The following is a 26,580-nucleotide window of genomic DNA, read 5'->3' as shown; positions in this document are numbered from 1 at the left end:
CCTGGCCCGTGTCCTGCCGTGACCGGAGAGCACTCTGGTTGGGCTCCCTTTACTTTAGAAATACCCACTGTGTGAAGCAGAATGGAGGGAACTTCGGGTTGATACCAGAACCTAACAGGGAACAAAGGGGAAAGTGCGGTCCACTGATCAGAAATGGTGTAGGAATTCTAAGTCACGTCTTCTGGGGCAGCATCTCGTAGCACCTTAAGAAGCCGGCTTCGGTCCGGGAACGTACGGATGGCTCCGTGAGATCTGTTAACTGAACCCGTTGTGATGTCAGAACAAAGGAGAGAACAAACTTATCTCCGTAGATGCCGAGCTGACCAGTGACATTTCCTGGGCATTCCTAATTTAAAATCTTAATTAGAACGTGGTTTATGGCCACTTCTTTAATAAGCTTAAAAGAAATCACCGCAAATGACAAAGACCAGAAGTAGTCCTGTTAAAGCCAAGAGAAAGATGCCCACTGTTTTGTTCTAGAAGTATGGGTAGTGCAGTTAGAAGAGGAAGGAAGCAGTGTGTAGGTACCGAGAGGAAGAGGCAAAACGAATCACTTGGAGGTGATATGATTGCAAGAAAATCAGTTAAAACCATCAGAAATAGTCATAGGAAACATATAAATAATGTTTCAGTAAAGTGGCTAGCTCTAAAACTGTAGAAATCAATTGCTTTCTGATGCTTAAACAATGAACAACTGAAACAGGACTGGCAGCAGGTGTCCCAGGTGTAAATACTATAAAGAGGTTTTATAAATCAGTAATGAAAATATGAGTCTTCTCCTGGAAAACCGGGAACAATATCTGAGCTAGAAAACAGAAAAGCAAGAACTATAGCCAGAAACTTCTGAAAAGTTGTTCAATCTCAGCATGAAGAAATATAAATGTAAACAAAAGAGAGAATTTTTTCACCTTACAGGTTGGTAAAGAATAGGCGAGTGAGAATGGCTGGTGGAAGTATAAATTGGAATAACCATTCTGGAAGTCCTCAATATGTATCCCCCCCCCCCCAATCTCTTAAATGCACGTACCTTTTGACTGGCATTTACAGTCTTCCTAAGGAAATAATCACACAGTGTGTACAAAGATGGGTATAAGCGTGTTTATCTCAGCTTGTTTGTAATTATGAAATGATAGAAACAAACAAGCCATTATTAAGGGTTGGTTGCTAAGGATTGGACTAAAGAAAATCTCCTAAGGCCAGATCGGAGGACCCTGGATGCCTATGAAAAGGGGCACTGCTCTGTACTCTCTGACCTGGAAAGAGATCTGATACCTTAAGTGAAAAAAACCAGGTTACAGACACAAGTTACAAAAATATGCTCTCTGTTTTTAGATAATTATATAGCTACACTTTTCAACAGAGTAACTACTAGCCACATGTGGCTCTTTACGTTTGAATTAATTAAAATGAAACAAAATTAAGTTCAGGCCCTCAGTGTGCACGGGCTTATTTTGAGCTCTCAGGGGCCACCTGTGGCTCGCGGCCACCGTGTCGGATAGCGCCAGAGAGAACATTTCCGTCATCAGCCAGAAGGTAGCAGCGACTTCTAGGAGACCGGGAACCAAATAATAACGGGAATTGTAGGGGGTGGTGAGGTGGCAGACCATCTTTTATTGGTGGAAATTTGTGTTTCTTTATAATCAGAAAAAAAATGCTGTTTCAAGAAATAAGACAGCATTTGTCAAGGTCCACAGCCCTTTTTTTCTTTCTGCAGCGAGTTGAATGCCAAGTCGAAGGAATTGTACCTGCAGATCTCAGGGGATGAGCAACCCTCGGAAGGTGGGTGTCGAGCAGATAGAGGGAGGCCCTGCTGTCTGGGAGGGGTCATCTGGCCGCCCTGACCGCCGCCTAGAAGAGCTGGGCGGGGCAGGCCTGCCCTGAAACCACTCTGGTCTTCCTGAGGCCACGCTTGCTTGAAAGTGCATTCAGTTACTAGCAAGGTCATACATTTTGGAAAAGGATATACTCAATTGCTTTTTGCCTTTTTTTTTTTTAAGATTTTTATTTATTTGACAGAGACAGCCAGCGAGAGAGGGAACACAATCAGGGGGAGCGGGAGAGGAAGAAACAGGCTCCTAGCGGAGCAGGGAGCCTGATGCGGGGCTCGATACCAGAACGCCGGGATCACGCCCTGAGCCTAAGGCAGACGCTTAACGACTGAGCCACCCAGGCGCCCGATGCCTTTTTTTTTTTTTTTTTAACAGATACCTAAACTCTTGTATTCAGCAATTCTTGGCTTAGAGAAGCCCTTCTCAACCTTCTTAGCCTTAATAGACCTGTTCTGTTGTGTTCCTAATTGTGGTAAAATGCATGTAACATACAAGTTCCCAGCTTAACCATTTCTGAGTGTAAAGTTTACTGGCGTTGAGTTCATTCACACTGGCGTGCGACCATCAACACTGTTCACGTCCCGGACTTTTCCCCCTTGCCAGGCTGAGACCCTGTCTCATGAAACCCTGACTTCCCCATTCCCCCCTTCCCCAGCCCCCGGCGCAACCCCCCCCCCCTTCTGCTTTCTGTCTCTATGGATTCCACTGGCTTCTCCTTGTAAAACAAGCCACAGCAGCTTACCCTGGACACATGCTTTAGAGACAAGAAAGCCACAGTTAAAGGTAAAATCACAAACGCGAACACAGACCTATATGTACGCCTGTGTGCAAGTTGGGAGTTTCCGTACATATTAGATTTTTTTAAATGCCTATAGACATACCACAACTGGGAGAGGGGGGACCCTTACGTGGCTTATCCTGCTAAGAGACCAAGCCGTTTGGTTGTCTCCCAAAGTTACGAAGACACAGGAAAAAGCAATTCAAGCTTCTGTTTATTAGTAAGAATTTTTTTAAAAAGATTGATAAGTTTTAAAGATTTATTTATTTTAGAGAGAGAGTGAGAGGAAGGGGCAGAGGGAGAGGGAGAGAGAATCCTCAAGCAGACTCCTTGTGAAGGACGGAGCCTGATCCCAGGGCCCTGAGATCATGACCTGAGCCGAAATCAAGAGTTGCTCACTTCACCGAGGAAGCCGTCCAGGTGCCCCCGTTACCAAGAATTCTGAGCTAACTTCCTTGAGTCTGTGGTCTTGGGGTAAGATCAGTGAGGTGCTTCTGAGATGAAGAATGGACACATTCCAGGAGAGGGCGTGTGGTTCGAACCCAGGGTGGGCTGATGTTTGCCTGGAGAGAAGCTGACTCCCCATCCCTTCCTGAGGCACCACTCCTGCTGGCTCCCTAGATTCACTGCTGTACAACCTGATGGGATCTATGAAATTTCACATTAGAAACAAAAGACAAAAACAGAACAAAGAACAACTGTATAACCTTTACCGAGACTCCCATATTTTGACATTTTGCCCCATTTGCTTTATTATCTGTGCTCACAATTGGTGGTTGCTTTTGATTTTGCTCGCTCTGCCTCTGCACACGCACACACGCACACACGCACAACTGTGCACACGCACATGCTGGAGGGTAAATGCGTGAATGTTCAGGGTATCAGGCCCTGTACCCCTCCTTTCTTAGGTGCATATGTCCTAAGAATAAGGATTTTCGCTATGTCCATAGTCCAGCTGTCCGCTTCCTGAATCTGCCCCGATTTCTCTAACCTGCCTACGCTGCGCTTCATCCGTTGGCCCGTGTCCTGCAGAGCAGTTACCTTCCGCTCCCACACACGATCAGTTACTGCCTTGAGTCTCCTGTCTCTTTCGCCTCCTTTGATCTGGAGCGTGTCCACCACCTCCCTTTGTCTCTGGTGTTCTAGAATGTTCTGAAATGTCCTGAACCTGGAGGACGTTGGAGCAGACGGGACATGCATCAGGAGTTTGTTCTGGTTGTGGTGGTGGCTCCCGCTGACCCCTGCTCCCAAGGAACCCTGTGGAAACATATCTTTACTCGCCTCCTGTCTTTTTAGCACTGTTGGCGATGACCACCATTCCTTTGGATTTGTTCAAGAAGCAGCCTTCTGGGCCCCAGAGCTTTACGTTGACCGGCGGCTCCTCCTTCGGCAGCTCAGTGTTGGGTTCGGTCACCGCGGAGGTACGATATCATTCTCCACTGTGGCCAAGCCCCAGCTTGACCCACTCGAGATTACGAGCATCTTTACCTGTCAGTCAGTCTACGCTTGCTTCAGCAGGACACACGACGCTCACCTAAGAGGAGCTCCTATTTCGTCCTATGCATTTCTAGACCTGAATGGGACACTTCCTGCTCACAATCGTGTTGAGTGGTCTGCCGCATGGGCAACTTTCCACGATGCTGTGTCACGTGGGCCTGACCCCAGAAAGGTCCATTCGATTTCGTTTGCTTCTCCAGGCTTTGTGCCCATGGTCAGGTGCTGAGTGGCTGGGTCTGAGCAGGGGTCCTCGCACCCTCTGTCAGTTCTGGGGAGACCCAGACTAATGACAGGATGGCTGGAGTACTAAGCGATGTTGAGGGATGAAGTCCGAGGTTATGAGAGGAAGGCAGCGTGCGTGTGTGCCCAGGGGTCGGTGTGGCGCTGCACGAAACATGTAACCCGCTTTCTCTGCAGTTTTCTTACCTAGAACCCGGTGAAGCGAAATCCTGGCAGACCCCTCCGCCCGCTCCTGCTGCAAAGGTAGAAAAAGACCGCACGGTGATGCCGTGTGGGACCGTGGTCACTACTGTCACTGCCGTGAAAACCAAGCCTCGCTTTGACACGGGGAGGGCGTCCCCGCTGAGCTGTGGTGAGTGCAGCCCCCGTGGACTCTAGTCCCGCAGCCCGTGAGCACCTTGTCTCTGTAGACGGTGGGACCCGCAGGCTGTCCTCGTGAGTGTGGTTCAGACAGTCCGTGGCCCGGAAAGCAGGGTACGTGGCAAGGCCTAGCTTTTTGCTTTTTAGCCAATTACCTTTCTATTTTCTCAAATACATGACATGCCGAAGCAAGGCCCAGACCTGTAGTGCACGCTGAAGCAAAAGCCGAGATACTGGAGGGGATACCTAGCTCGATGGACCCCCCGATCACGCTTACGGGGGACAACCCGTGGTCTTGAAACATTAGATGTGAGGGATCAGCGCACGTTCTCAGGTTGAGAATCCGTTTTTTAGAAGTCCAGGTGTGCAGTCATTTTAGGTCTAGTTGAATTCTGTCCCTGTCCCCCCAGCCTCTGTCCCAGAGACAACTTCGGTTTCAGTGTAGGACTTTTTATTTTATTTTTATTTCTACTGTGTTTCTGCTTCCAGATAGATAATATGTTATCTTCCCAGAAGAGGCTGCCCAGCACCACCGTTCTTGAATACAAAGCAGAAAGTGAAATTCTGGCTTAATTAAAATGTTTCTGAAATTTTATTTAAACCCAGGTTCCCAGCATCCCTTTGGGCACCTGAACTCCGCAACCCACCCCCCCGAATGAGAGATTGTTAAAAAAAATCTGAATGAATGGGGTTGCGTGAGAGGTGTGATTTCTCCTTCCGGAAGCTGTAGGTTCAGATGGCTTTGGGGGCCGTTGTGATCTGGATTTCCTCCTGGCAGAGTCTCCCCTGAAGACGCCGGTCAAGGTGAAAGTGATCGAGAAGGACATCTCTGTCCAGGCCATCTCCTGCCACGGCGCTCCCGTCAGTAAGACCTTCTCTTCTTCGGACACAGGTAACGGGGCGCGTGCTTACCGTGTCTTCCCTCTTGCCTCCCTCCAGGCTCTCCTGTCTTTCTCATCTGCCCACAGGCCAGCATTTGCTTTTCGGAGTTTGGGAGGCGCTTTTGTGAGTAATAAGAGCAGAATGAGGACGAGCAGGGGTGGGGCGGGAATGGAAGCCAGGCAGAGACCAGGGGTGGTATTCAGATTCTAGCAGATGCTTTCACAAAATAAACATAGAAACCCAGTTTTTGCCTCATGTTATGTAACTTGTGAGCCTGACTTTCCTCTCGCCCAATGTACCAGGGCTATGGACATCATCACGCAAGCGGGGCGCGGGTGTCATCGTAGAGGTGGCTTTGTCTCTGGCTGTCCCAGAAAAGCTGCTTGCTAGGAGTGGTCTCCCCCAGAACTCTGCTTGCAAATTCCCCATTTTTAGGGTCATGTTCAGGTAATGAATGTTTTCGGAGAGATGAGTTCTTGCCTCCCTAAGTCAAAGCACAATCTAAACTTGGGGGTTACGTTTTCTCCCTTTGCTTGGGTGTGACCTGCTGTCAGAGAAAGGGCAGGTGGGCTGCTTTTCTCTGGCTCGCCTCTCCCTAGCCTCTCAGTCCTGTTTCTGGTCTTGCCAAGGTCAAGGAAGGGACAAGGAGAGGACGGGGGCGGGAAGCTCTCATCTGATGGGTGCTGTCTTAGGACGGCTTTGGATCCCCTCAGCCTGGTGCAGCTGACGCTGCCTCTCCCTGCGGGAGTGGTCACGGTTCTCCGGAAACCGCGGGCTCCCCCAGCTGCAGCTTCCTAGACGCAGGCCGTGCCCCTCCTCTGGCTGGCCGCTCCCGATGCCCCCCTTCCGGCCCCCCAGAGCGCCCCGCTGCCTCGTACTGCAGGCACTCCTTCCCTGGCACAGGATCCCTTTTTAAAGGGCCCGGCTGACGTTCCCACTGTGGGTTTCTCTCCTGCTCTGTGGGCAGCGGGGCCAGGCCCCAGGTCAGCTCCCTGCACCGCCCGGGGCCATCGTAGCTTTCTCAGGCACCCCGGCACCTGGACAGGGCTTTGAAGGATAGCTCAGAACTACTGGGCGTGGCGTGCGGTGTTGGGAATGGCCGTGCCGCGCTCTCCTGGGGAGTCCTCGCTGGACCCCTCCTCCTGAGCCTCTCCCTTCTCAGCGTGGGTGGTGGTCAGGCAGTGTGTGGCCGCACCGGCCCTTTGCCTCTCCCTCGGGAAATGCAGCATCTGTCATCCTCGGGCCATGGCCGAACCCGAGATGGGAGATGTTCCTCTTAACGCCTGCCCCTCTGATAGCCTGTTGTTTGACTCGGGCTGGGCAGGAGCTCCCTCTGTGAAGGGACAGGCGCCAGAGACCTCGGCTGTGCCGCACCCCTGGCTGCCTGACATTCCCCCAGGTCTCAGAGGAGCATAAAAAAGGCACCTGCCTCATAGGGTGTGGGGCCGGCGACATGAACAATGTGCTCCGAGCCCTTTGCAAGCACTGCTAGGTGTTAGGCATCCCACAGATGTGGGCCAGTTGTGGGGTACTGACCACGGGAAGCAGCTGCCTTTACGAACTGGCTCATAGGAACCCACTGCATTGAACCAGTGTGGCGAGGGAACAGGCATTGCCTTCCAAAGTCCAGAATCTTCTAAGAGCTCAGAGGTTCTTTGTTTGCTGGTCTACCTGCTTTCATTGTTTTCCTTCAACTCCGTGGAGGTATGACTGGCATATGGGAAAGTGCAGAAATCTGAGTAAGTACACAGCAGTGAGTGCACGGAACCATCCAGAAGCAGCTGTAGACCGGGAGGGGGGGGCGTCTATGAGCCAAACCTGGCCCTGTTTCCATTCATAAATTTCACTGGAGCCCTGCCTCGTCTGATCCCTTTCATACGGGCTCAGGCTGCCTGAGGGGACCGAGGCCACCGTGAGCGCTCATGGCACAGGCCGGCCAGCCCGCAAAGCTTAGCCTGTTTACTCTCTGGCCCTTTCCAGGATAGATTTGCCGGCCCCTGCCTGGGGATCATTTCCACCCGCCCTGGGGGTCCCCAGGACGGTGCGTGGTGTGCACAGCGTGCCCACTGCTGCCTTCCCTCCCGCAGAGCTGCTGGTGCTGAATGGCTCGGATCCCGTGGCAGAAGTCGCCATCCGCCAGCTTAGCGAGTCCTCAAAGCTGAAGGTCAAGTCCCCGCGGAAGAAGAGCACCATCATCATATCAGGGATCTCCAAGGTGCGTCCCGTGCCCCAGGGCTTATCTGTCAGTGGCCCGGCTTCCTCCTGGCGGAAGGTAGCCCGAGCTCCTGGGGACGTCCAGACCGCTCCCTGCAAAGGGCAGGTCCCGTCCCTCACCCAGTACGCTGCGGGCCACGCTCAGCACCGTCTGTGCAGCTCACCCCGCTGGTGAGGAGCCTGCAGGCCTCTGGCCCGGGTGCTCTGGTTGTCGAGGGGTTGGTCAATCGTGGGAAGAAAAGCTACTGAAAGAGAAAGACTGGCATGACGGAGGCCCCCGTTTGGGGACCGAGCCGCTACCCTCTCGCCCTCTCGCAGGTCGACACGTTTCCAAACCATTTAAGTTGTTTGCAATGAGTGTTTGAGCCTTTTGCCGTCAGAGACACACAGATTGTTTAAAACATCCCCAGCCGCTGCTCATTCCCTTCTCTCACTCTGCGACGTTGGCGCAGAGCCCGGGGTGGGTGCCACGCAGGCCAGGAGAACAGAGAGCAGCCCTTCAGGGCCGGGGGCCGCGCAAGGGTCCTGCATGTGTGTTTAACATCTCAGAAAGAACAAGGAGAATGCCAGAAAGGGAGGGGCTGTCTGGCGATTGGGTCGCTGGGGGGGGGTAAGGAGCAAGAAGATTAGGTGAACACAGAGGGTGGGCTGGTACCTGGAGGGAATGAGTGGCAGTCTACAGCTCATGCTGAAGTGGGTCAGAGGAGGTGCCAGAGCTGAGTCACCGGTGTTGCCAGGATTCTTGGGGCCTTGGTGCCCAGTGCCCAAGCACCAACTGGGACAGCTCCCGGGCACCCAAGTCCACGTGGCGCCTCCTGGCCTTCCTGAGTGCACTTCCGGCGGCGGCCAGCAGGGGGCGAAGCATAAGGAGTTTGCGACCACGTCCTGTCTGCTTTCTAGAAGGCTGTATCTTGGAATCACTAGGAACCGTGGACTTTACATTTAATGTATCCAACCCATGCGGTTACTATGTTTCACGGAGGCTCAGATGGCCCCAGCCTGAGTCAGCCAGCCAAGTGCAGGCTCCCCTGCGAACAGTGGGGCGGCCCCAGGGAGCCCCTGGCCCCTTGCAGTCACTTTCCCACCCTCCAGCCCACTGGCCCCAGGGGTCAGGGCAGCACCTGCACCTGTCTTACACACAGAAAGGTCACACGCAGAATTCTCAGGCCACAGTGTGTATGCCGAGTAATTTCTGCTTGCAGGAAACAAACTCCTGCAGCAAGCAGTGTTAAAGGACACACTGACTCTATAGCCCACTTCCTGTGCCCCCGGGTGCGCCATCTGCCACTGAGAAGGAAGTCTCTCCCTTCCATGGGCCCCCCTGCTGGGGAAGGGAGTCTGCTTCCTCCATACCCCTCCCTGGGAACTCAGGCGCCCCTCACAGCCAGGGCCCCTGACCCTCGGCTGCGACGGGAGACCTGCATTGTGCATTTCACTCCCCGTGAAACACGCAGCACGTCCTGGGACAGCCGCAGGCGGGCATCTTCTCACACTGCAGTCACTCTCAGGACATCTGCGTGGAGCTTTTCGGGCCCTTCCGCGTGTCCTTGCCATTGTCCCTCATGCTGACTTCTTTTCTTTTGTCCTGGGACAGACCTCACTATCTCAGGACGATGCCGCTGCCCTAATGCTGGACTACTCGGCCTCCGTGGACAGCACCCGCCAGGAGGACACCCTGTCTCTCGTGGGGGCGGCCGCCGCCCCTGCTGCACCGGAAGACGAGGCCTCAGCCCGGGCCCCGCCAGCTCTGGAGCCCCAGGAGGGCGAGCTAGATTCCTGGGACTTGGACAAGGTGTCACAGGCCTCGGCGTGGGGCAGCCAGGCCCCGCTGGAGCCCGATGGGGACGAGCTGTCGGAGAGCTCCCTGAGCGTCTCAGAGCCGGGTGCTGCCAAGAAGCATAAAGGTACGTGTGCCCATGCCCCCTGCCCGCTTTCCTCTCCTGCCTGTTTCCAAGCTAACCTGTAGTTCCGATCACCTGCTTCCCTTCCCTTCTGCACAAATCCACCCACCCTCGGCACCCCGCCCTCCGCACCCCACCCCAGCACGCACACCCGCGTGGCAGGGTTGGGCCCACTTGCAGCCAGTGGGCAGGGGGCATATTCAGAACCTTCCATCTCTCTGCATCGAGGGGGGCAGTTTGTGGTCATGCCTGGAGGTGTCCCTTCCTCTGGCTGCACTCCCCTCCCCCAGAAGTAGAACTCTCCAGAACGTTTGAGGGGGTCACTGAGCAACTCCACAGGAAGCTAGCAGAGGCCGGGCTGCCCGCAGCCGTGCAGACGGCAGCTCAGCTCACGGTGCCTCCGACTGAAACCGGGCCAGACCTCACCGCTCGGACTGCTGGGGTCCAAGGGGAGATAAGCCCCCCAGAAAAGGAACCGATTAACTTGTATAGTGTAGTGATGAGTAGTCCTGTCATGAGAATAATCCGTTGTTTTCCACTAGCACCAAATCGAAGCTGTAAGTGTGGAGGTTTTGTCTGCGTGTGCGGTCTCCTCAGTGCTCCGGCGCGACAGTACCCTCAGGACTGTCTCCGAGGGAATACAGTCTAGGGCCTTGAGGTGCAGGCCGGATGCCTCCCGAGCCTCAGCTCCTCCTCCGTGTGCGAGGATGTGGCCACTGCCCAGGCGGGGATAAGGGCTCCCAGTGCAGAGAGGATGGGAGACCAAACACAGGCGCCTGGTCCCAGCTGGGAGTCGTGGGGTGCTTGGCGCTAAGCCCTCGCCCCCCGAGAATGCAGATGTGCAGAAATCTGTCGGTCCCGAGGTCGGGAGCCGCAGTGAGCTGCTCTGCCGCCACGGGCCAGTGGTTCTCAAACCGGGTGACTGTGCCACCCCAGCCCGCCAGGGGACACAGGCAGTGTCCTGAGACAGTTTCAGCGGCCACAGCTGGGGGTGGGGGTGCTGCTGGCGGCAGGCGGTAGAGGCCAGGGTGCCGCTCCACAGCGGGCAGGACGGCCGGGCACACGGCATCACGTGGCCCGTGTCTGTGCTGCTGAGCTGGAGGGCCCTGCTGTGGGCGGCTGCTTCGTGGGTGTCCCCGTGAGCCACGCCCTCGCCGAAGCGGAGAGGGCACAGCTGGGGACCAGCTGGAAGTCAGGAGAAGGAAGAGGCTATGATCTCTAGGCCACAAGACGGAGGTCAGCCCTCAGGCCTCTGCCCACCCGCCGGCCTGAGCCTGGGTGACCTGCGCGCAGACCTCCGGTGGCTCCCTTGCTCCCGTTCGGAAGGCACAGCCCAGGTTATGGGAAAGGTGGCCCGGCTGCGGGGGCACAGGGCGGCACACACAGCCCCCCCTCCCCTGGCCTGGTTTGGGGGCCAGCACCGCCCGAGGGAGCTCCCCTAGCCCCGAGGAAGGCAGCGTGCCCTGCGCAGGGCAGAAGGGGAAGTGCAGGGTGGGGTGCCCCTTCCTTCTCCTGATGGCCAACAGTCCGCTGCCCCTTCTCATGAACCCCAGCCCTCTAACCTCCCCTCCTGCGTTCACTCTGAGAGGCCACGCCTCGCTGACCCCGAGTCCATCCAGAGACCATCCGTTGCTTCCTCCTTCCCTTCCTCTGCTTTTCCTTCCAGAGAGTTCTTCCCCGTGGGTTTCCATCCTGGCTGTGCCATGGCCATGCTTCTCCTTTCCCATCACTGGCCAGGGGATGGCACCCTCCAAAAGGGCACTCTTGGGGACCTAGGTGCTGACAGGTGTGCTTGGCGCTTCCCTGGAGCCTGGGCCCGGGGACCGTGCTGGACGCGGCGTCTGGGGCATCGTCCACCTCACCAATGCTGCAGATTTGTAAAGAGACGTATTCGGCAGTGTTCCCAAACTTGCTTCTATTCCAGTGTTTCTGGAAAGATTTGGACACTGCATCTCTAGGAGATGTTGTCAGACATTAGACAGTAACGTGTTACAGGTGCCAAATCGTTTCTGTGTGCTGGGGATTTTCAGTTTTCTACCTGGGGATCAAGGGAGTGGCTGCATGGAGTGTTCTCGCCTTTGTAAACCGAAGCTCATATTCTGGCCAGAGCACCACCCGAATGTCCTGTCACGGCAGGGAGTTCGCACGGGTCCCCACGACTGCCAGTGTACTTAGAATTCTGCTAGAATCTCACTGGTTGGAAATGCACATATTGTGACGCTGCAGCCAATACAGGAAATCTAGTCCTCAAATTCGGGTTTATTTTTAGCTTCACCAAGCGTCCGTGTGGTTGCACAGCAACAGGAATGAACGGAACGTGACTGTGTGTTTAGAGAGGGCTGAGATGGTAGAGTCCGTGTTCTGTGTACTTTACCATAAGGAAGAACAAAAGTATTGACGGAGACTTTGTAAAATAGTAAAAAGTAAAAAAACAAAACAAAAAAACCCCCCCAAGCCCCCCAAACCTTGCCAGGTCTCCTGCCCAGTAACGTGACGTGTGCGCGGGTGCGATGCTGCGGGACTCACTGTCTGTCATTCTTGTTTTGCTCCTGCATACTTTTCTTTTGACCTCTGACCTCCTCCATCTCGTGCTCATTCCCTTTAACTTAAGAGGATCGCTATGCCAACCAGAATTAATTGCCTACACAGTAAGTTATTTTTGTCTTATATATTTTTTTCAAAACCTTGAGTGCAGCCTTGCCATGAGAAAACCGTATTTTGCAATAGCAGGAAGCTGACCCCCCTTCCCTTCCTTTCCCGTCCCCTTTCCAGCGTGACCTGCCCAGGATGCCAGTTTCCCTGTTTTCCTCCTGAGACGCCCCCTGGTGGGGTTAGTGTCGCACCGTGGCCTCGGCGGGGCGGGGCGCTGTCCCCCAGCTCAGGGGACAGCCAGCCTCGAGCCCTGCCAAGTGCACACACACCGCCTCCCTTAGCCGGGGCTGGTTCTAACAAGCAGGCACTTTTCTAGACGGACTACCTGTGGTTTGGCTTGAGTTCAAAAGCTGTTCTTCGGGCAGCAACCTACGACATGCAGAGTGACTTTGGTCACGGTTTTCCTCTCTCAGATTTGGAGATGGATTCTTCAGTGACCTATTCGTGTCTGTTAGGGTCTGTGGAGACAAGAATAAATTTGCAAATATTTGCTATATTAAAGCTCTAACTTAGAATAATTATTTTTGAATTTCTTCCTATTTTTTTTCCTTTGGCCCTTTTGTGGGTTTTTTTTTTAACCTTGCTAGAATCAGGGAAAGGTTGTTTTGTTTTGTTTTTTGTTCTCTCTGTCCCCCATTTAAGATGTTGGCTATTTGTTTCAAATTTCACATACCTTCTCTCCAGATTTTACCTGAAGGAATCTTTATGGCTGCAGGCGAGGTCTGAGTCTCGCCCCTGCCTGTTAGAGGCTGAGGTGGTCTGGACAGAAGGAGCTCGGGTTTATCAAACCCAGACCCGGAGGCCCTCCTGCTCAGGCCCCGTGAACGTCCCTATCAGCAAAGGTGACAGACTCCGGGGGCCCAGAGGCAAGGGTGACATGCCAAACTGTTAGTTACTGTCTTGGCCAGAGTTCTGCAGAGAAACAGGACCAAGAGGTGCTACATTTCGAGGAAGTGGCTCAGGCCATGGTGGGGTCTGACAGTGAAATCTGCAGGGCGGGCCGGCCTGGGACAGAATGTCTTCTCCTGGAGGGAGCCCTTGGCGCTGGCTCTCAGGGCACTGAGCTGATGGGATGAAGGCCACCCACGCCATCCCAGGTATGTGCTCTAGTCCGGGACGGCTGAGGGCGCTGTTCGCCTCGCATCTACTGAGTGCCTTCACGTCACAGATGAGCGTCGGACAGAATCGTCGGGCACGCTGGCCAAGCGGACCCCGAAGACCGAGCAGCATGGTCCCGGCGAGCAGAGGGGGCTCCATTCCGTATCCCTTCCCAGCTGACGGGGGAGTGTGCTGGCCTGTCTGTCCTTGACCCTCACACCTCTGGGGAGCGGCGGAGTCAGTGTCCCCTCTGTGGCCTTGTTCTTCCGGCCCTATTTACCCCAGAGGTCATTGTGATTTGTGCCCCAGTTTAAACAGACCTTAACATTTTTATTTAGAAGGGAGAACAGACTGGCCTCCGTTTACACAAGTCCTTCTTCACATTTGAGGACTTAAGCTGTGGACCTGGGAGGGATTTGCGTCCTGTCTTCCACACACTACCGGCCTGCCTTCGAGACTGATGTTGTTCCGGAAAGCCCGTCCATGTCTGGGTTGGGGTGCAGGGCTGTGCTCTGGGATGCTTTGAGAACCGAGAGCCATCCCACTCCCAGGAGGCCTCCCCGGTGACCGCCCTTGCACACGTCCTTTACCAGACACCTGCTGGCCGCTTCGCGGGGGTGGGGCCCATCCGCTGCCCCCTCAGACAGCAGGCCTTAGGTGCAGAGGGGAGCCAGGCAAGAGCACACAGGCTGTCTGCCCTGGGGCGCTCGGCAGTGGGGCAGAGCACATCACTGTAGGGATAAGATCTCCCTCCGAGGCCTTTGGGAGAGAGAAGCGGGGCTCCAGCCTATACATTTGCAAACCTCGGTCCCTCCTTTCACATGACCCCTCCATCCAAGGCGGTAGCATTGTCCCCATAGAAGCCGTGACAAGTCATGTCGAGTCAGGAGACACCCACAGTTGGTGAGTCACTCAAGCGACGTTAGGATGATGTGTGCCAGAGGACACAGGACAGACGTCATCTGGTTCTCGTGTGGATATTGAACAGTCAGATTTAACAAGACAGCAGACCTGTTTGGAGAGCCTGCGTGGGGTTGGAAGCACAGAAGACAGCCCGTTATAGGTCCTGTCCGTGGGACACACTGCAGCCAGCAGGAGCGTTTCAAGTCAGTATGACACACGGGTCTTTCCACTTTCCCAATTTTATTCACAGGCTGGAACTCCCTGATATTTCATGTTAATATGGCAAGAATTTGAATTTTAGTCTTTTAAAGTGCAATTTCATTTCAAGTTTTATTGTTATTAGAGAGAAAGCGAGCATGCATGTGAGTGGGGGGGAGGGACAGAAGGAGAGAGAGAAGCTCAAGCAGACCCCCTGCTGAGTGCAGAGCCCAGTGCAGGGCTCGATCCCACGACCCTGACGTCATGACCTGAGCTGAAACCAAGAGTCAGATGCTTAACCGACTGAGCCACCCAGGTGCTCCAAGTGCAATTTCATTGAAAAGAGTTAAAGCGATTGCTTAAAAACGTGTAGATTCCCTTTTTAGAGAATTGTGAACACAGCCACCTCTTGCCTCTCTCCAGCTTCCCAGCAGCAGGATGCTTTGCCCGGCGGGGTGGGCTGCTCTGCCCCATTCCACACAGCCTCGTGCTCAGAAATGGACAGTCTCCTGGCTCCAGAGGCCAGAAGTCCAAGGGCCTCCTGCCGGCGATGACAGACGATCTGCTCCATGCTGTCCCCAGCTTTCTGGTGTCTGCTGGCGTCCTTGACCTTCCTTGGCTTGTAGAAAATGACCCCCATCCCTGCCTTCACCTCCCCCTGGCACTCTTCCCATGGGCACGCCTGCGTCCACAGTTCTCCTTCGAATAAGGACACAGTCATACCGGCGTAGCGCCTGCCGTGATTGACCGTAAAGACCTGTCTGTAAATTAAAGTCCCATTCTGAGCTCCTGGAGGTTAGGACCCCAACATAGGAATTCTGGAGGGACATGATCCAACTCCTAGCACCACCCCTGCTCACACCCCAGCCCCTGGCTGCAGACCCCAGACAATTTTCAGTGCAGGGACCCCTGGAATGGGCTCTGGAGACGGGGGTCCTCCAGAGCCACACCTGTCTTGCTAGGCCTCCAGCTGCCCCGGGGAGGGGCTGCTCTGCCCCCCACAGGCTTCTAGCCCCCTGGAGAGATGGGGTGCATGGGATTAGAACACTCGAGGTTAACCAAATGGATCCCGCCTTCCTTGTCTGTGTTCCAGGAGAGAGCCCACATTTATATGCCCTTCAGGGACCCCGAGCCGAGCCTAAAGCAGGTTCCTGCAGATCACAAACCCTCCCTCAGCCCCCGTGACCAGAGGTGACCTGTCAGGCTGGAGCCCCTCACGGTGCCCAGGGCATCTGATATGCTGGAGAATTAACCAGTGGGCACCAGCGGCCAGACTGCAAAGTCAAGTCCAGCTGGTGGTGGTGACTGGTGGTGTAACACCCCCAGCCGGTGATGTCTCGTGAGAGGCTGCCTCTTACGGGGATCTGAATGGCTCCAGGAACAGACACTCGTGGCCCCCAGACGTAGCGCAGCAGGCAAGAGAGGAGCCACACACACGTTTGTTGTCCCCTTCCCGCTGCCCTTGCAACCCCTGCACACCACCTTTCCACGCCAGATCACTGTGGACACGTCCTCGTGATTCTGCAAGATAGGCTGATGATCTCCAAAGAGAAAAGGAAAAGAAAAAAAGGCCTTTTTGGCAACTTTGACCGGATGACCTTCAGGCCGTGCCTTGGGGCTCCTGCGCTTTGCAGCGCAGCCGAACCCGGACACGGCACATGGGAAGTCGTCCTCAGCGCCAGGCCCAGTGAGCGGCCTCTTCAAGTCACGGGCATGCGGCTCCGGGGTGCCGATGGTTCAAAGGTCCGCAGACAGGGCTGGGCCCGATTCCGCCCCTGGCAGCACGCACTTCACGGAGAAGAACCAGCACGTGCTCCCCCCTGAATAAACACGGACGGGTGTTGCTGTCTGTCATGGCTACTCAAGTCTTCGTTGGCTCCATCATGAAAATAATGAATTGCCAAATAGCCACAAAGCTCCTCGTCCAGATGGTTGGGCTTCCTCCTTTCAAAGCCGTCAGCGCCGGCTCACAGATGGACAGAATTCCAGGCCGACTGGAAAGGCTCCCTGACCCTGCTGGGGTTTCAGTAGCATGACCATCTTTCCTGGGGGTTGGGGCCAGGGGACCCGAGGTAGGGACGGCCTCCTGCCGTCAGCCTTGACGAGGAGGTCAGGGAGCGAGCTGTGGGCCCTGGGATGCACTGACTGCAGCTCACGGCTTCTCAGCTCAGCGTCTCTTCATTTTGGACTAGTGGTCCCGGTGTTTCACTCGCAGCCCACCTGACCAGCCCCCTGTGCTTTCCTCTTGCAGGAGGGATTTTAAGGAAAGGCGCAAAGCTGTTCTTCCGCCGGCGACACCAACAGAAAGACCCCGGCATGAGCCAGTCCCACAACGACCTCGTGTTCCTGCAGCAGCCGGAGGGGGCCCGGAGGAAGGGGGTGACCCTCACCAGGATTCTGAACAAGAAGCTGCTCTCCAGGCACCGAGGCAAGAGCGCCGTGAATGGGGCCCCGGTGGAGCCCGCGGCCGGCAGCCCGCTGCACCAGGACGTGGGAAGTCGCGGGCCCACCTAACCGCCCGCCAGCACGGAGCACGAGTGCCCACAGCTGTCAGGCGGCCGCCTGGTCTAGCTGGGTTTAGGGGAATGAAAACCCGAGTCTCTGGCCAGGAGGTTTCCCCCAGAGACAACTGACAAAGGCCCATTTGCCACCAGATGCCAAAGGAGACCGGAAGGTTCTGCCACGTGTGCTGTGCCCAGAGCCGAGAGCTGAAGTTCCACGTGAGAAGATGTGCATTATGAACTACGGAACATCCTGTAACGGGCGGTGATGAGGCAGGTGGGCGGGACTCGATTTTACCCACGCTGCGCGCGGACCGCGTCACAAACAGGAAGTGTCCCTCTGTGCTGTCACTGGGAATGGACCGGAGGGGTCACCTGTCCTCACGGGCTGCTCAGCGTCACAGTGCAGCTGGCCCTGAGTACAGAGAGGGGGGACACAGGCAGGATTTGGGGTCCAGAGAGAAATTATGGTGGTAACGGAGACACTAGGACAAAGGTAGAAGATAGTTGCCTTTGATATTAGCCATATAACTTGAACCCGTATGCAACACTACATCCCTCCTGCGCACGGCACGCTGAGCACTCCTGGGTGTTTACTCCGAGCCTGCTGCAAGTGGGACAGCTATCTGTTCCTGTGTGCTTCTTACGTTTTCCTCTATAGTGTCAAAAGCGCTCATAATCGTGCAAGGGAGGGGAGAGTGAAGCTGGGAGCAGCAAGGGACAGCCAACGCCACGGCGACAACACACACACGGTTCTTCTTTCGTCCCTGGCTGGTTTGCCAAACGTTGCCGATGGCTGAAACCAAGTACTTTTAGGACAAAAGAGAAAACTATCGTATGTCTCAGGTAGGAGTCTTAGGGGTGGAAGTTTAATAAATGGGCCAAACATTGCATCACAGCCCTTTCAGGAGCTCTCCAGAATTCTGCCGGGAACAGTGCTTGACACGTTTTGGGGTGTCCTCGTTTTGAATTCCTGTGGGGGAAAAAAGATAAACGTGGCCTTCCACGTGCATATCCCTGTGTACCCTTCACACCACATTCCTCGTCCATACGCCTGTCCGTGTGTCTGGACTGCTGGCCCAACCGCTCAAAGGTGCCACTTCCAGGGGACGAGCTTGTTAGGGCCGTGGTCATCGGTGTGAAACATTCTGATGGTTTAATGAGATTCGCTTTCTTCCAATAATATTTAAAAGGCTATCCTGAAGCCTGACCTCTGTCACGGATAGGAAATTGGGGGCGCTCCTTCCCGCAAGCGCTTGATCCTTAAACACATCTTTCAGGGGTAACAGAGCCACTGCCAAACAAAAACCTTCCTAAAAACCCAGATTACGGAAATTTCTTTCCTTTTTCTTGAGGGAGAGAGTATAAAACCACATTGAGAATTTTAGTTTGAAATACACACTTAGAAATCCTCCGGTATCCCAGGAATTAGCAGGTGACTATGAGTTTTTACAGAGGACGCTCTGATTTCCGTCGCCGTGAACATGTCGTCATACCAGGTGAGTCCCCGCAGGTTAGCGATCGCTGCTAGTCTTTTCGGAACGCATCTGGTCGCTTTGTTGTGTCTTACTGGAAGGACTGCCGCCTCTCCTCCCAGGGTAGGCGGCACTGGGGACGTTGAAGAATTAATTCTCGGAGGACATTACGTGTCACAATTTCAGGCACAGAGCAGAAGCTCCTAGCACAGGTGTGTGTTTGATTTTGAAGTTCAGATCAACTCAATTTATTCAACGCGACAGTAGCAGAGTTTTACACTGGCGCTTTCTCGCTCTCAAAAAAAAAAAAAAATGTCCTAGCCATTCCCATTCCTGATAGACCCTGTGAGCATTTTGTTCACTGTTTAATGCGTTTGCCAAGGGCTCTTGCTTTCTCAACTTCCTGGTGACTTGAAGGCTCTTCTGGGTCCCAGGCAAACGACGGGGTGCTGTGTCCCACATGGGACGCAGGACCGTCACGCGAGAGGTGGAGAGCGTTAAGGAGATCCGTGTTTGTGTGTGTGCACACATCGAGAGCCCCGTACCTTTGAGTAAGACCCAGAAGCCCCTCCTCAGGACACACATACACTTTCTCCGTCGGGGGCCTTGAACTTTCAGGACACGGGCGTAGCAGGGAGCTTCAGAGAAGAGCGCGGAAGGGCGCGTGAACATAGCACCACGAGAAAATGGGCCGTGTTGATACTGTGAATGCTTCTTCCCTGGCCGTCTAGCCAGGCCTGTGCTTTAATGGTGTTGGTATTTATGCAAAAGTAAATGTGATGAAGGTTACACGTCAATTAAGATTATACACCAAATGCTAACTGTACCAGTCTGTAAATCACCTTATTCCCTTGCCTTTCATTATGCTTTAGTGGCTCGAGGGCTTTTGTTTCTCTCGTGCGTTCTGGATATTTTTGCAGAGTGGTGGTTCAGACTGATTTCTCGCGAACGCTAATGTGTGTCCGCGTGTCTGGAACCCGGCGCTCACACTGGTGGTCGTGAGCTGGGGCGCTGCCCTGGGTTCAAGGACCGTGTTTGCAGAGCAATGCAAGGGAGCTTGAAGCGTGTGTATGTGTGTGATTAATGTAGCAATAACAAAAGCACCGATCCCATTGTCCCACTGGAAACCCGCTGTGACGGTTGAGACAGAGCATTTTATTTAAATCAACTCTCAGGTTTAAGTTTAAAGCCAGCCCTTGAGTCCTCCTGAGAGCTACATGGCTGGTCGCTGCCCACCAGTCACAAGTCAGGTGCCTGTCTCGGCCTTTGGTTTCGCTGGCTGCGTCTGCAGAAGAGAGTTGCAGGTTTTCCTCCTGAGCAGAAAGGCCCAGGATTCGTATCGCTGCCAGCAGCTGTAGGGCTTCTCCTGGCCACAGCCGCACAGCTCTCGGCCTCGACACCTCACAGCTCAAGCTGGTGGCCGCCGGAAGTCAGAATGTTGATCTCCGCTGGGTGGAAAACTGGTCTCGGGCTGGCGTAGACCCTGATGCCAGGCCCAGCCCCCCTGCCCCACACCTGCTCGGGCCCGATGACCACGGCACGTGGCATGGGCACGCTGGTGCTGCTCTGTTCTGTGAAGCAGGCTCAGGTCCCCTCCGGGCCCTTCTCTTCGGCATTCCTGTTTGGTCTGTGAGGAGCATCCGGAATATGTCAACCCACCCAGTTCACCCAGCTTCCAACTGCTCAGTAACGTACCATTTACAAGTTCGGCTTGTAGGTCCCCCCCGCCCCCAACATCACATCAAAACAACTATTTTTTTTTTTTTAAAGAAGAAAACGAAAGGCTTTCCAGGCCTGTGGCAAGCTCTGGCTTGACGCTCGAGTGTGGTGATGAACTTGCCGGACGGCGACTGTATTCCTTGGTAGCACTTTAAACACAGTTCCCTGTCCTGCACCAAAGTGTGGAAGATGTGGCTGGAACACGAACAGTCTGAAAGAAATAAACGTGCACATGGGACACGAAACACTGACTCGTGTTTGCTGAGCCCGGGCTGTCCCGAAAGTCCCGCATCGGCCCTGGGGTCCTGGATCGCGGTCTGTCTGCCCTGTGGTGCTTGGTGGTCGGTGTGCGTGCCCACGCGGTCAGCTGCGTGAAAGAGGAAGGGAGCCCTTTGCCCGTGGCCGCTTGCTCTGTTCTTGGCAGAGACCCCTCCGAACGTCCTACCATGACGTTGGCATCCTGTTTTAGGCCTGGGGCTAAAACCACTTACTAGAAAGTCAATGTTTCCAGGGACCCCTGGGGTCATGGTGCATGGGGGGGTGCAACCAGTTAGGGTCAGCTTGGCTTGGGTCCTCCCATGGCGCAAGCTGGCAGGAGGGGACTCTGCATGATCCCCAGCGACCTTCTGAGGGGCACTGTCCCTTTGGAGGCCGTCTTTTTTATACGTCCCTCAATCCCCGTGGTCAACGCCTGCCCCCGCAGTGGCCCACAGGGGATGGTATAAGCACGCTCCCACGTGGGCTCAGCGTAGGCTGGTGTCACACTGGCACGGGGCTCGCGGTGGCTCCTGGGTGGGGCAGGGCACAGCCCGACAGATGGACAGGTCCCGCACAAACCCCACAGGCATCTCTGCTCCTTCCTGGGGGTCACTTTCTCTGTTGCCCTCCCTCCTTCCTCGCTGTGCCCAGGCACTGCAGCATTTGGAAAATGGGGCGGCCCTCCTGGGTATGGAGTGGGAGCCCGACAATTCATGCCTTTAAGGGGAGCAGTCTACCTGTGCACAGCTCTAGCCATCCCGGGCTTGCATTCGGAATCTCAGCGCTCCATGTGGCAAGCGGTGGCAGCCCGGTGTCTTGTTTGGGGTGGAGGTGTCTGCGGTCTGAGACTGCGCCACTGTTTCCTATGTGACCTGTGGTCCATTCTGTGCTGACGCCGCAGCTGGAAACCAGACGGGGCTGCTGGAAGGCCAGCCTTGCCCTCACCAGCTTTCCTAACCAGACCTCCTGCCGGTCACCTCCAGGCACATGCTCTTACCAGCCCCATCTACACTGTCCACATTTTTTTTTTTTTTTTTAATTTTAGAGAGAGAAGAGAGAAAGTGCGTGAGTGGGAGGAGGGGCAGAGGGAGAGAGAGAATCTTAAGCAGGTTCCACGTCTAGCATGGAGCCCGATGTGGGGCCCGAGCTCACAACCCTGAGATCATGACCTGAGCCGAAATCAAGAGTCAGACGCTCAAGTGACTGAGCCACCAGGCGGCCCCCCCATGGCCCACGTTAATCCACGCCAGCCACCCGAGGTCTGTGAATGTGTACCCCTGGTGCCCAGCATGTGCCCGCCCTGTTCTAATGACCTAACCAAACACAACCCCTGCCTTCTCCGTGAAGTAGCTTCGGCCACCAAGGACAGCCCAGAGCACCGGGTACTTCTTTCGGTCCCTATCACTTGACCCCACATCACTCCCTCTTATACCGGCTCCTAGGCGGGCGGGTATCCCCTGGGCTGAGGACAGCGCATACCCGGTGAGTAATGACTGGTGTCAGCTGACAGCCCTCCACGAGCCCACCTTAGGCCGCTCACCGGAGCCCAGGCGCAGGGGACAGAGCCCGCCATGGAGGGGGAGCCTATGACAAAGCCGTGCTACCGTTTACCTTGGTGGCCTCTACAAATACAGGGTGCTGCGTGTCGATGTCAATGTGTCGCTCGTAGCAAAGGCTGATTGCTCACCATGGAGGTCTGGCTGCCAGGGTGGGTGACTTCGCCCAGGGCCCTCGCCGAAGGGAGAGCTGCCACACCCTCTTCCCATGGTGCCCGAGACGCACCCATGGTCACACTCCACCCACACATGTCCCCGGCTCTGTACGGCCACCTCCACAGTGCAAACGGCCAAACCGCATCCTGCGTGTGCCAAGCACTCGTAACTATTGATTATACTGATATAAAGTCGGCTACCTGGTATTTCATACAAAAGCCAGATGAAGGTTCATGATCCCGGTGACAGTAACTGAACGAAACGAGCACACTTTCCCAGAGTTTTACATCCGGTGACTCCTGCGCTCTTTGCAACAACCCCAGGAATTATGATCCCTGTCTGCTTCACAGATTACGAAACAGGCACAGAGAGGTTAAGTAACTTACCCAAGACTACACAGTGGTTAAGTGGCAGGACCAGAATTGGAGCGCAGGCCGTCTTGCTGGAGAATCCCAGCTCCTAGCCACGAGCTTCAGCTACCCTGCATCAACTGGAGAGACCAGGACATCATTTTCTGAACTGTCAGCTCCCTGTCATGGGCGAGAATACCATAAAGGGCGATGCAACGCTTTGCATGTAGTGAGAATTAAATTATTTGCTGATTAGATCCCTTTCTCTATCTGGGTAAGAAAAACCAGCCAGATCGCAAAGCTAGAGGGAGTACAGAGAAGTGGCTTAAGATATCTATTTTTATAATGTCCAGTACGAAAGGAGTCAATTAACAAAGAACCAGGGCTGCTGAGACACGGGAGCTAGAAAGTACACGTCTGAGGCTCAGTGTCAGGGCTGAGAGCCTCGCCCCCATGGCGGGGCCGCCCGGTATCATGATGAAGCCTTAATGCACAGCTCGTCTCTGCTCAGGAACAACAGTGCTTGTAGGAAAGTCCACTCAGAGATGGAAGCTCCTCTCATTTCTAATTCCCTCAGCTTACTTTTAAAAATTTCAGGGACGCCTGGGCGGCTCAGTCGGTGAAGCGTCTGCCTTCGGCTCAGGTCATGATCCCAGGTCCTGGAATCGAGTCCCACATCGGGCTCCTTGCTCAGTGGGGAGCCTGCTTCTCCCCCTAATTGTGCTCTGTCTGACAAATAAATAAATAAATAAATAAAATCTTTAAAAATAAATAAAAATAAACAAAAATTGCCAACCCACAGAATAACCCGTATAGACTTTGCTAGATTCACCGATTTCAGTATATTTGCTCTCCCTCCCTACCTACCTATCATCTATTGATGGATTGATCGAGTGTTGTTTGGAGATACCATGTTTTACCCGAAAGTCTTCAGAGTGCATTTTCTGAGAAGGATGGCCTCTTCACACCACACACTCAGTGGTCATCATGCTGGGGGGGGGGGGGGCAGGACATTGAGGCTCCCCAGTATCAGAGGCTACGTTCAGGTCTCCCCAACTGCCCAAGAACATCTCTTATAGGTGGCTTTTCTTTTCTTTTCTGCCTGGGGTTCAGGCAAGGTTTCTACATTGCTTTTGTTATTAATGATAAAATTTGACACTTTCAGAAACAAAACTTTAAAAAAAAAACTTTAAAATTTTGGATAGATCAGAGAAAGACAAATACCATATGATTTCACTCATATGGAATTTAAGAAACAAAACAGATACACATAAGGGAAGAGAAGGGAAAATGGAATAAGATAAAAACAGAGAGGGAGACAAACCATAAGAGACCCTTAACTCTAGAAAACAAACCGAGGGTTGCTGGAGGGGAGGGGGGTGGGGAGGAAGGGGTAACTGGGGGACGGGCATTAAGGAGGGTACGTGATGTCATGAGCGCTGGGTGTTATATTCAACTGATGACTTCCTGAATTCTACCCCTGAAACTAATAAAAAACATTAAAAAAATCAAATTTGGGATAGAAATCTGCCTTAAAAGGAATTGTTTCCAGCCTTCATAGAAGGAATATACTGAAAACACTGGGAATCCTGAAGATGCGATGAGCACGGGGAATCTGAAGCCCAGTCCTGTGCCACGTGTACTAACTTGACAAATGGCTTTAGGTGGCCTCAGGTCTTCTACTTGCATAGGTCTTCACTGTTGCTGTAACCCTGTCAGATTTTTCTGCAAACAACCTGCTTTTGGGCATGCTCGCCAGTACCTCTGGTGTGCAGAGGCCGGGGGAGGTGGCCACCTGGGCATCTGAGAATTGTGAGTGATCGCTCGAGGGGTGGGAGGTAGGTGAGGGGTGCGCATTAGCTGTAGTGGTCAGTCTGGGGCTCTTGGGGATTGAACAAATGCTGAATGCTGAAAAGACGGTGGTGGAGAACCCCAGGAGAGCATTCCAAGGCAGAGGGCATCCGTGCAAAAGACCTCGAGGACGTGTTTGAGGGACAGAAGGCTGGAGGGAGGAGGGGGTCCCCCAGCTGGGTGGGGTGAGAGCAGGGTAAAGGTGAGATGATCAAGAGAGGTGTGGCAGGCCGGGTGCAGACCGACTCTAAGTGCCGCTGGGAAGTCACTGCAGGTCGGGGACTGCGGACCCATGAGCCCTAGCAGCACAACACCCTCAGCACGCCCCTTCAGCATGCCCCCTCTGCACCGGCTCAACCTTCCACCCTTCCATGGGTCCTTACTTATTCCCAATTCATACAACTAAGTCTGGTTGTAATAAATTCCTGCGTATGGGACTGCCCAGCCCGAGTCTCTACCCCTTTGGAATTTCCATACTAACAAATGGCCCAGATGGGGGCTATCCCAAATTATTCTCCCACCAAGAAAGGACAAGACAGCTTATTTTCTACAGTCTCTTCAAAATAATACTATTAAGCTTAAAAAAAATCTTTGCAAACGTAACAGGTAAGGATGATTGCACTGCAATTTTACCTTTTCTCTCATGACGGTATAGCTGAACAGCCTTGCTTATGCTTAAGAGCCATTGTATTTTCCTTACTGGGAACTGTCCCTTTTCCTATGGGGTCCTATCTTTTTCCTATTGATTCCTAGGAGCTTCCTGTGTAGAGGGAAATGAGTCCTTTCTGATACCAATTTCAGATCATTTCCCACCAGTTCATCCCCTCTTGGACTTTACTGGTGGAGCTGGCTGCCAGACAGAACAAAGAGGACAATTTTACCGCCCTGCTCTGGAGGGCGGAGTTCCCTCTAGCCCCTTCTATTTCTATTGGTAACATTCTGGGGCCACAGGTCCATTTGATGCAGGGGGTCAAGAGGCCACACAGGCCACCAGGACCTGGGGGACTGGACCGGGCAGAAACAGCCCCAGGGAGCAGTCTGGCCTTCAAAGCTGCCCTGACCAGGGTGCTGCTTTTCCCTAACTTCCCATGCAGCAGCACTGCACTGGTCAGGGTGTGGATTTCAGGAGCATACTGTGCCGGGGGCCAGATGCCCACCCCACTCGACTTTCCAGCTTGTTGGGGCAGAGTAAGGGCTCCCAGGCGTAGTCTCTGAGTGGACTTTGGAGGACCGCGGCACCCCATCCGAAGCGTTCAGAAGTAAGGATCTGGTAGCAAATCTCAGACTGCTTTTAAAGAAAAATCTGACCCTTTCTTCCACCCTCCCCCCAAGGAAATTAAGGCTCCAGCACCCACCAGAAGAGACTTAAAGGGACCCCGGGGGCTGCTGGCGACGGTCGCTGCCAGGGTCCCAGGACCCAGGACAGGACACGTGTTGGAGGAAGGGGCAGCAGAATCAGCTCCGCTTCTCCCAGGCCGGTCCGGATCCACAGTTCGTCCTTCTCCTGTCTACACTGCCCGCTTTCCCACTATCCGATCCACATCACCCGCTCCCGGTTCCACACCACCCACTCTCGGTCTACACCACCCGCTCCCTGCCTCTCTCTGTCCACATTGCCCTTGCCTTCCGCACCCCCAACCACGCCTCGCAGCTCTCTTGTCCATGACGCCCGCTCCCGGATCCGCAGCACCCGCTCTCCCACTCCCCCGTTCGCGCGACCCGCTTTCCCACTCCCGGTCCACACCGCCTGCGACCTGCTGGCTGCAGATCCACGCCGCCCGCGCCTCGCCGCTCCCCATGCACGCCTCCCGCTCCAGGGTCCACGCTATCCGCTCTCCCACTGCCCCGTCCGCGCGGCCTTTCCCACTCCCCGTCCACATCGCCTGCGACCTGCTTGCTGCTGGGGGTCCACGCCGCCCGCGCCTCGCCGCTGCCGCGCACGCCGCCCGCTCCCGGGTTCACACCACCCGCTCTCCCACTCCCCGGTTCTCGCGGTCCGCTTTCCCACTACCTGTCCACACCGCCTGCGACCCGCTTGCTGCTGTCGGCCACACCGTCCGCGTCCCGCGGCTCCCAGTCCCAGCCTCCCGCTCTCCGTCGGCCCCCAGTCCGAGCCGCCCGCGCCGGCGCCTCCTCCGCGGACTACAACTCCCACAATGCCC

The 26,580-nt window shown here is 54.6% G+C and overlaps 1 protein-coding gene and 1 long non-coding RNA gene across 5 annotated transcripts in view; one reads left to right on the top strand and one right to left on the bottom strand.

Moving 5' to 3' along the window:
* C2CD2 (C2 calcium dependent domain containing 2) overlaps positions 1-20,492 on the top strand; it is a 52,219-nt gene extending 31,727 nt beyond the window's left edge. The window contains exons 8-15 of one of the 3 annotated variants that reach the window (XM_044388793.3): positions 1,715-1,779; positions 3,904-4,028; positions 4,522-4,696; positions 5,483-5,596; positions 7,674-7,801; positions 9,395-9,704; positions 12,315-12,349; positions 16,804-16,912. In XM_044388793.3, coding sequence (XP_044244728.2) covers positions 1,715-1,779; positions 3,904-4,028; positions 4,522-4,696; positions 5,483-5,596; positions 7,674-7,801; positions 9,395-9,704; positions 12,315-12,349; positions 16,804-16,815 — 964 coding nt within the window. In that variant the 3' untranslated portion in view covers positions 16,816-16,912. Of the gene's footprint in view, positions 1-1,714; positions 1,780-3,903; positions 4,029-4,521; positions 4,697-5,482; positions 5,597-7,673; positions 7,802-9,394; positions 9,705-12,314; positions 12,350-12,473; positions 12,707-16,803 lie in introns of those variants that run through there. The other 2 variants (XM_044388786.3, XM_026499585.4) reach the window with 2 other exon arrangements.
* Positions 10,550-26,549, bottom strand: LOC113255895 (uncharacterized). 2 transcript variants are annotated; one of them, XR_008957285.1, is made up of 5 exons: positions 26,430-26,549; positions 23,150-23,296; positions 22,604-22,747; positions 12,679-14,475; positions 10,550-11,568 (listed from the first exon to the last, which is right to left on the bottom strand). It is a non-coding gene; the product is annotated as an uncharacterized LOC113255895 (long non-coding RNA). The 2 variants fall into 2 exon arrangements; XR_007188744.2 differs by lacking the exons at positions 10,550-11,568; positions 12,679-14,475 and having other exon boundaries at positions 19,663-22,747; positions 26,430-26,543.
* Positions 26,550-26,580: the final 31 nt, after the last annotated feature.

The sequence above is a fragment of the Ursus arctos genome, unplaced genomic scaffold (genome assembly GCF_023065955.2).
Source record: "Ursus arctos isolate Adak ecotype North America unplaced genomic scaffold, UrsArc2.0 scaffold_4, whole genome shotgun sequence".
In the NCBI taxonomy this organism is placed as follows: Eukaryota; Metazoa; Chordata; class Mammalia; order Carnivora; family Ursidae; genus Ursus; species Ursus arctos.
This window is presented reverse-complemented; position numbering and strand designations above follow the sequence as displayed.